General features: G+C 38.4%; 1 protein-coding gene across 5 annotated transcripts in view; it reads right to left on the reverse strand.

Annotated features, from left to right (window-relative positions):
* Positions 1-4,755: 4,755 nt before the first annotated feature.
* LOC111665042 (uncharacterized) overlaps positions 4,756-10,230 on the reverse strand; it is a 25,058-nt gene continuing 19,583 nt past the window's right edge. For all 5 annotated transcript variants that reach the window (XM_087177589.1, XM_087177591.1, XM_087177590.1 and 2 more), the window contains 6 exons: positions 9,397-9,513; positions 8,666-8,817; positions 8,179-8,265; positions 5,832-5,978; positions 5,476-5,646; positions 4,756-5,309 (listed from right to left, as the gene is read on the reverse strand). In XM_087177589.1, the coding sequence (XP_087033715.1) occupies positions 5,199-5,309; positions 5,476-5,646; positions 5,832-5,978; positions 8,179-8,265; positions 8,666-8,817; positions 9,397-9,513 (785 nt within the window). In that variant the 3' untranslated portion in view covers positions 4,756-5,198. The remainder of the gene's footprint in view (positions 5,310-5,475; positions 5,647-5,831; positions 5,979-8,178; positions 8,266-8,665; positions 8,818-9,396; positions 9,514-10,230) is intronic.

A 10,230-nucleotide genomic window follows, 5' to 3' on the forward strand; every position in this document is an offset into this window, starting at 1 on the left:
ATGTATCCAGTGGGTGAACTAAGACTTAAATATCGCCATTTTCTATGAGGTTGAACCTTAGTAAATACTACAAGTCTCCAACCCATTAAGCATTGTAGCACCCCCTAGACAAATGAATCAACAAAAACATGTCAGTCATGTCCAGTGATTCATATCCTCTAATCCATAGCAGTGCACTCCTCACCATGACATGCTGGCAGTTTGATAAGGGAGTGAAGACTTCCCTTCCCACTCTTATCAAACCTCTGTCAACTAAACTGACAAATATTGCACAAAATAAGAGGGCATCTGCACTGGTCTGAGCATGCAAGACAGCAGATAGTGCAAAACATGGTCAGGTCACTTTAATGCCAAAGACACACCTTGTGCTGCATCTCAGTCCCAGATCCCAAGTGAAACGGGCTGCAATGTAAATGTATACAGTGGGTAAACTAAGACTTAAATATAGCCACAAAATGAATAGAGGATGAAGAAATCACTGGCTTTGATTGCTGGCTTATTCAGTTTAGCAATGCACCATATATTCTGTATATGGATATTAAAGTCTTTACCTTTTCTTTTTTTTTTAATTCTGTCTGCTGCTAAAAGTCAGGGGCAGTAAGTTCCTACAGTAGCTGTTCTTCATACTGCACCTTTGATGAATTAATTATTGATAGCATAATTCAAGTAACATTAGAGCAGAGGAAGGGTCTGCTTTATACATATGAAATTGTTTTTTTGTTTTTTTAACAGTTCCATGATAGTTTGTGCAATATGATCAGGAAACAAGAAGCACAACAAGTAAATAAACACTATTTACATTATTTATATTAGTAATCAGTAGAACCTTGACAATACCATAATGACAGGGTCTGACAGATGGACAGATGGCTAAAAGCATCCTTGTATGTAAAACTGGTTATTTCACCCTTCAGCCAATGGAAATTGTTAGTTGTCAACAAAACAACTAACAGCATTGTTGTTGAGGTATGTCTTTAACAGTGGGTTATGGCCCTCTAATCAAGTGTCAACTACATCTAGAAGGTTTCCATAGTGTTGCATGGGCATGCCAGACTGGGCTTTCAGCTATTTGTACTTGTCCGGGCTATTTATTTCAGTGCAATGAGATTTTCTCTTTAATTGTGACTATGTTGCAACACATAAATTGAAGGTTTGCCAGTTATGTCAGGGTATCAACTGGTAAGTAATTATGTTAATATTTAGCAGTAAGATTTTTTTCATCTTCGAGTGAAACTCATTTGTTTTTTGCCACCTTTTTCTTTTAAATCATAAACTTGAGTTATTTGTCTGGTATATCAACTACATATTACATTCAAATTATATGAACAGATCTAACTTTCTGATGCAGTATTGTTTTCAACTGCATAAGGACAGACATTGTACTAAGTTATTTCTGGTGTGAAAAATGCAAGCTCTCACGACCACACAGGCGGGAAAATAAAGTGGGGGAACATCGGGTTTCAAGTGTTTCAATAAAGAATGAGAGCGTTGACCTCATCCCTCCAGAGCCCCAGCTTCCAGTCAACAACAACCACAGACAGTGAGGCTGTTTGTCATCACTTGTACAAAGCAAATGAGGATAAAAATATTCCAGCGGCACAACGCTGAGCGTCCTCACTTGCCATTCACTTTGGTTTTGTTGAAATACTATGTTTAACGTAATGTTAATCACACCAGCAGTGTGAATGTTTGTTAACAGATTAATTGAAAGACTACTGTGCTTAGATCTCACACATTCCACAGTGACAGGCTTTCAAGGTCTTTAAATAGCGGGATGGAAAGTTTTCCAGGAAGTAAGATTTCGAAGGTTGAGAGGGATCACAGACACTTAGATAGATTAGCTGAATTAATGAATTTCAGTGACTGCTCACAGGGAGGGGATTTTCTGTGGCCAGACTCGAACTGCTGTTGATGCCACAGTGTCATGCCTCAGAGGATCACATATACTGGCTGCACAGTGCTGCCATTGATTAAATACTCTTTATCTGCCTTTGCACAATAAATCTGCTCATGGCTCCAATCTTTCTTCTGAGGTTATCTCGAAAGACAAATTCTACTTCAAAACTGCACTGGAAGTTAAAAAAAAATTGCCTCTAGTTAGGCTATCCTGTTTGTAAAACTTTTTTAAACCAGTACAGTAAACATGACAGTTTGACAGACATATACTGGTGACACGCGGTGTCCTTTTAGCTGTCTTTATCAGCCAATGTGGTTTTATAATATGCGGAACACTTCAACAAAATTACAGTAAGTCCAGCATAACATCTTTGAACCAGAGTTTGACTCAGAGAGAAGAAAGTGGCTTGAAATATATTGAACAAATGTAAACTTTTTAACCGATAAACAAATTAATAATAAAGTCGCTAAATTAATTATTATTTATTATTATTTCTAAACTACTGGAGTCGGACCACAAAGTGTAAAATGGGAAAAGCAAGGAGCACCCTCGGAATCAAATGCATTACAGAAATTGATGGTCATTCACCTTGAGGTGAATGACCATCGCTGTGTTACGGTCAGTGTAGCCACGCCGAAGACCGGAAGCCCCCAGAATGTAAACACATACAGGAAAAACGGACAGAGCAGACTCTATCTGCTCTGGAGACTCAGGTCTCCTCTTGAAGACCTTTTTATGACTCTGTGGTGGCATCAGCCATTTTCTATGTTGTGGTCTGCTTGGGCAGCAGCATCTCCACTGCTGAAAGGAAAAGACTGAACAGACTGAATAAGAAGGCCAGCTCTGTTGTAGGATGTCCCCACGACCCAGTGGAGGTAGTGGGCGACAGGAGAATGATGGATAAGCTATCATCCCTGCTGCAGAACATCTCCCGACACATTCAGGACACTTTGACAGCACTGAGCAGCTCCTTAAGCAACGGTCTGCTGCAAATGTGGTGTGTGAAAATTTCTGCAGTGTGGGACTAAAAAGGGTGATCTTAACTGCTGGAGCCCACTATTTGTGGTTCAGATATTACCTTGCACATATGATTTGGTTGCACCACAACTGAAAAGTTATAAAAGTTGTGATGAAGGTTCCACTACCATTAACCAGTTACAGCAGGTGCACTGTGCGTCATCTGTGCTCCCTCAGAAGAAAGCTGCTGTAGTGTCCACCACCAGGTGCCTATTGTAATGCACTCAATCATTAATTTTTCAGAATAACTTATCTATCAAATCATTCTTGACTTTTGCTGAGAATCTTGTGAATTTATTTTGTGGTCAGTGAGAAACTCAATTGAGAAAAGACTGAACTTAATTAGCACTGATGGTGATATTGTGCTGTGGAGTAATTACTAGCTTTGGAGAAAATTAAATAGGGAAAAAATGATCTTAAATTCAAAGCCAAAAGAAAAGTCATCAGATAACAAAAACAATGAGGCTTATCAAGACACTGAATTAACACAGATCAAAAGTGGTTATTTACACATAAAAGGACTGCTACAGTAATATTATGACATCACATCATATAAGTATAATAATAATAAGGATAATTATTCCTGAATGGAGCTACAAGTGGAGGCTAATACAGTACATTTCAGGCAGTGGGAGTGCAGCTAATTTTAGTCGGTGTAATATTCACGATGCTTATGTGTGAGGAACAACGATGATCTACTGATGTTTGGTAGCCTACGAACTAAAATTCAAACACATTGTCTCATGAAAAACAACAGTGTTACATTCTGGTACATAAGCATTATCTACTGAAACAGGCTGGTTTTCAGATCTCCCTGGGCAGAAATGAACTTTTTTTATTGCGTAGTTGATGAGATTGTAGATGACGTGATGATTTTAGGGGTGCACATTTTAGTCAAATGTCATTTTTTACATTTAAGAAGTTTTCAGTACGACAACAGTATTTTCGTATCTTATAAATCAATTTGGGTTTGATACTTGTATGTGCATGACACAATAAAAAACATAATTAATGTTATTGAACTCACTAACTAAAGTGTATCTACTGTTTAAAGTTTTAAATGATCCAGGCAGAATGAACTTAGTTACCATGTGTTAAACTGAATGTAAAACACAGCCATCAGCCAGGAATGAGGCTCTCCAAAGCTGTAAATGTCTCCCCATGTATATATACTCCTCCCAGCAGAGTCCAACTCACAAGCAACACATCAAAAGCCCATTTGCTGGATATAAATCCACTAGTCAGTTACATAGCTGCTGGACTTATACAACCCAACTCAAACCACACCCACAAAGGATATAAGTATAGACGACAACCCTCACCAGCCATTGGATCCAGACATTACCCAACAAAGCATAACTCCCATTCGCTTAAAGTGAGAAAAAGACCCACCATGGAAGGAGGTCAAACCCGTTCTGTCGCTCCGTCCTATCTTGGATGGTCCATCTTCAACACTTTATGCTGTTGTCTGCCTCTAGGAATTGCTGCTATTGTCTGCTCCTGCAGGGTAAGTAACTTTCCCTCAATATCAAACTTTTTATAATCTTCTTTTGCTGCTTTATACTCAAATAAAAATGACACAAAACATTTTTATTTCTAAGAACATTTTAAGAGTGAATCTGAATTTGAAAAACTAATTTTGATCATTGCTTTTTAAAGGCACAAAATGCTAATGCTATTGGAGAATCAGCAATAGCTGAGGATGCTTCAAGGACAGCCAAGATCCTAAATGTCATCGGGCTTGTCTGTGGAATAATTTTGATCATCATTGTCATCGCTCTCCAAGCCACTCGGATGAAGTGAATGACAAGATTAAAAGCACCAGTTTTTGCCATCAGAAGTGTTGGAATGTCTGCAAAGCTGCTGTTACTTTGGACCGCCCCTCCTTCACGCTTAAAAAGAAACAGATGTCTAAATGTGTCCACATGCACACACAGATTGTACACATATGTTGGTCTGTGTAGCTACCCACAAAAAGACCCCAGGATTGCCATTAAAATTCTTGTGGTCTCAAAAGCAACACAGCAACATGTATGATTTGTATAAAGTCATTTTTTTCAGTTGAATAATTGTTTTGAAAAATAAAAAATAAGAATAAAACCCTTTAACATGATTCGTTTTTTGTGATCAGTGATTACAAGATCTTAAGAAACAAAAAAGTTGGGATGCAACATAATGCAAACATACTTTCATTGCTATTCTTCCATTTGCATGACTCCCTTGAACTGCTAGATTATTATGAAAAACTCAGGATTTTGTCAAAGAGGGCGGTCTGTACATTTGTTTATCCAATCTGGTCTCCGCCTTTCTCTGTAGAGCTTTTGTCCCTCAAAAGCCATTCAAGATGGGAGAACAGAGACATTTCTTTGTGCTTCTTCTGGAGTTCTTCAACTTCCTGCTCCCATAATCAAAAACAGACACAAGAAAACAGCTCTGGTTACTCTCTAACTCATAAATGTCCTGCTGCAACTCTTGCACAATACTGACAGATAGATAAAATAAAGAAGAATAAGCCATGCTATAGCAAATGATCCTAGTCAGTGGAAATATTCTGTTCTTACATCTTCAGACAGCAATCCTCTGCTTGGTTTGTGAAGCCTGTAAAGCAAGGAGGCAGCACGAGAGTCTGACAGAATCCCATGTAAGTCTCCTGAAAACAAATTGGCTTCCTGTCCAGAGGTAGGCATACCCAGTCTGGCCTGAAACAGCTCCCCCAGACATGCCTGCAGTACCTGTAATATAAAATTAAGCAAAACAGCAGCATTTGAATTAATGTAAAACTGGTAAAAGTCAGCCAACTGATTGTAAACCCATAAAAAAAACCTCTGGAATTTTAAAGTTCAGCTTTATTTGAAGCTAAATTTGAGATCAAAATTCAATATTTTCCAAAACAAATCCTTTGAGTGTTTGTCTGTACCTTGAAGAAAAGCCTCTGGAAGGCAGGACTGGAATCAGTGCTCATGTCTTTAATTTTGACATGGGACAGACAGTGGAGCAGCAGCAGAGAGAAGCCTCCAACAGAGTGGAGCCTCTGGCGTCGGACAAAGAGCGTCTCCTCTGCCTCCTGGCAACAGAGCAGTCATTCACATGCATGTGAGAGTTACTCTGAGTAACACACTGCAGATGTACAAACATGCACAATCCACCGCTTAAAAGCATGCATGGCGCCACGTTGCATTATATGCATAATACAATGTTGTATGTCTTGCTATTTGGAAGGCAATTAAATGATTCCATATAAGCTTTTGTTTTACGATTAACTGGAATATACACGAGGAAATGGCTGGTAAGTGAAAAGGAAGTGGCTAGCAGCTAGTGGTTACTGGAAGTTGGAGTTGTAAGTGCCCATTAAATGATCGATATGCTGTACTATAAGCACTAATATGAAAAAGGGATATACTTCAAATATTGCAAACTCTTAATTAAAGTCTGTGTTTTCCTGGCCATGGCATGACATTGTTGCCCACAGTCTGCAGCTGGTTTCCTCCTTCACTTAGGAAATGTGGATTCTCCCTGAACTCTGAAATTGCAAAACCTACTGCAGAAACAAGCTTTATAACTCTGAGCTCATGCACGATGCTGGTTATTTACTGATTTGAGGGGTCTCTTAGTCCGACCTCTCTCCCCTGTGAACAGAGGGGGGAGTGAGCAGAGACAGAATCTTTTGTGTCCACAGATCAACAGGTCCGGAGATGATGTTCGATAAAGTAAAATTAGTGGGGGCTCCGAAAAGATATAAACAGCAGATGGACACATCAAGCTATTGTTGTTGTGTTGACTGAGCTGTTTTATGTTGATCTGCAGGTAATGTAGAGTGTAGATGGCCCTTGGGATTTGTTCAATTATTTCCTACTTTCTGCTGCATTTCGTATTATTCGCTCATTTTCTCCCTTAACAGCTTTCTCTGCAGTGTTTTTGACATTGTTTTTTATTGTTCTTCATCATCTCTCTTATTGTCAATGTCACACAAAGTCTCATTTACAGTTATCATCACAGTATTCAGTGGTGAAAGTACTGTTTATTCAGATCCATTAGCCTTACATTAGCAGAACAACATATTAAAAATACTCTCGTGCAATTAAAAGTCCTGCATCTAAAATATTACTCAAGTAAAAATAGAGAACTACTAACAGCAAAATATTGCTACAATATAAAATATAAGGGTATTGATTATAAAGCAGAATGTCATCTAACATGCTGTTGAGTAGTTTAATCTAAAACTTTGTGTTGTATTTTATAAGCTAAAGATTCAGTTTTGTATTGTATACAATATACTAATTTGTAAAGTAACTAGTAACTAGGCCTAGGCGATAAAACCATAGCGATGTGTACCAGTGATAGACACTTCATCAATAGCTAAATGAAAATTGTTCAATAGAAAGTGCAATAGTCCCTCCCTGGCTCATAAACAGCCTATCACATCCCTTGATAATGGAGCATTCTACGATTGACAAACAGCCAGTCCTTCAAAATGTGTGCTGTTCGGCTGCACCAACAACGAAATAAGCTTGGAGTGAGAAAATGATTGCAGCCAGTGAAGGTGGTGACAAAATTGTTAACCAAATGGAAACGTCAGCTCACCAATATGGCAGGTTTTTGGTTCCTTTAAGTCTAACCGATATCTGAACATCGTTGTGCATAAACTGTGAAGGAAAACCTTACTGACCAAGAGCGGGAACATGACAAATTTATCATCTTAGCTGCTTCCCCCTTTTGAGTTATGTGTTGATGTTTGAAAATACTTAAATGTAATACTATATATAATAATAATAATAATAATAATATAATTGTTACTTTCCACCACTGACAGTATTACAGCTGTACAGGTGTCTATCAACCACAAAACTTTATCCAAGTAAGGCCAGCATATGCAGAGAGAAGGAATTGTTTGCACCACAGTCACAAAGGTAACAGGGATATCAAAGACAGCGGAGCGCAGACCTCAGCGGGAGTGGCAAATCCTGGGATCTGACGGCCTCAAGTGAACCTGCACTATTTCACAACCTTTACAAAGCTGTTTCAAATTTGGACAAATTCTTTGAGGAGCACTGTATTTTATTACATTCACCTCTAAGGTATTTTCATTTAATACACATTCTCTGTTTTATTGGTCTTGTTTTAAGTTAACCACTTATATCTTTAATAGTAATTTACACAAGCACTCTATCTTATTGATACTAAGGCAAACAGCAATTTAACAACTGAACAATTGCACTGGTACTGAAAAACAAAGAAATTACACTTTCACAGACAAGGAAGTTTACCTGATAAAAGAAGGAATTTCTGAAGGCGTTGTTCAAGTAGTTGTTGTTTGGGAGACTGGCAGCTATCTGAAGTGAAATGGCTGGAGTCTGTTGGAAAAACAACAATCTAAGCCTTTTTTTTACTAAAATATGCCAACTGAACATTAGCTCACAGTAAAACTGAAAAAATAATATATGCAGGTAAATATATCTAGATCCTGAAATAACAAGGATAATTAATAAATAAATGTGTTTGTAACTGGAAAAGACATCAAGAAAACACAATAAAAAGAATGAAGGTAAAGGTATTTATTCCAAGATGAGAAAGGATGATATCAGCCTGAATGGCCAGGTATGTTTGGTCTTTTGGGATACAGTGGTAGTTTCCTGCCTGATTACTTCAGCCTATACAGAGAAACAATTAACATTTGAAAGATAGCCTGGGGTCAAGCCACTCAAAGCCTCAAAATAGGCAACAAGGTTTAAAGAGATAAACTTTGGCACCAACCAGGTTCATATTATGCAATGTGTGCATCAGGAATAGTCCATGCTGGTAGACCAGGAACTCTCTGGGGTTAAGGACTGATGGGTCCAAAGGAATCAGCTCTCCTTCACATTCCCACTGAGCATCAAGGACATCTACAAAACTCTTGCCTCCGTCTAGATAAAACACAGAGCACAATCATTCCCAGGAACTGTAAGTGATTTCTTCATAGTCACCCCAGGAATCAATCATTTGGCAGAGCCTCAGTAAGACAGACCTGATGAAAGTTAATTAGTTGCTGAAGCCAAACAAACTAGCATATGTCTCAACACTTGAGGTTCAGCAAACCTCTATCTCCTGGGCCTCATAAAAATTCTGCAGAGTGAGAGAATAGCAGCTGCTGAAAAAACACGCAGACAGTGCTGAAATCTAAAGAATACACTCTACTCTAGGTTGTGATATGTCCTTTTCACAAAAGTATACTATCACATAATGGGTCCCTTATTCAGTACTCATAAATATAAAAATACACTTTTAGAGAAATCAAGCCTTTATTCAAGTTTTCTTCAGGTAGGTTTGATTTGCGGAGAAAAGCAAACTTGATTGTCTATGAATACCTGATGATTATGCTGACGACGTGTTGAATGTGTCTGTGCATGTACTACTCTGTATATATGTGAACATGTGCATTCAGGTAGTGTATTTAAGCTAATTACCTAGTCAAGAATAAGCAACGCCAACTCCATCTGACCTACCCATGAGCTCTCCACTAAGAAGCCCCGCCCCACAGGCCAAGCCCTTCAGCTGTAGCTCCACCACCTTCAGCAGCTGGAACAGAGGGGAGAGCTCCAGTAGCTTGGTCCACTCTTCTTCTGAGGAATTAACACATGGATGGATAAAATGAACATGACACCACATCATCACACATCACCGCATCCTAACTAGGAATTGTGCAACATCATGATGTTCCCTGGAGTTGTGGGGACACAGATATGTGTAGGCTGAACACACTCTTTCAAAGGTTGGTTCTCTGTCAGGAAATCAAGATTAAAATGACGCATCACTGTCAGGGGTGGACAGGAACAAAGAACATTTACTTGAGAACTGTACTAGTATAATTTTAGAGTATCTGTACTTCATATGAGTTTTTTTTTTTTTTTTTTTTTTTTAGAAACTTTTGACTATTACTCCACCACACTTAAAAGACAAATATTTTACTTCTGACTCCACTATATTTCTATGAAGTACTCATTACTTTGAAACATGACTTTTAATCAGTGGAATAAACTGTCTTTTATTTTGAAAATGTGATAGACCATGCACCGTGTTCATCACAGGAGAAAATCAAATCTGTCAGTCATGTTGTACTTGCTGCATGTTTGAACAGCTCTTGGCAATGGTCCAAAGATGTCTACATTAGACAAAGATTAGGCAGAAGATTCTTCCCCGGAGCATCCATGGCCTTATCTTAAGTCCATGTTTAAATTTGGTATTTGTTTTCATTTTAAATGTTTGCTGTCTTAACCATGACCAAACTTCATCACTGCCTCAAAAAAAGAAATACGTAAATGGCAATAGCTGTCTTTTTG

Source organism: Seriola lalandi, unplaced genomic scaffold (genome assembly GCF_002814215.2).
Source record: "Seriola lalandi dorsalis isolate HSWRI2012SDOR001 ecotype SW California unplaced genomic scaffold, Sedor1 jcf7180002054613, whole genome shotgun sequence".
Taxonomy (NCBI): Eukaryota; Metazoa; Chordata; class Actinopteri; order Carangiformes; family Carangidae; genus Seriola; species Seriola lalandi.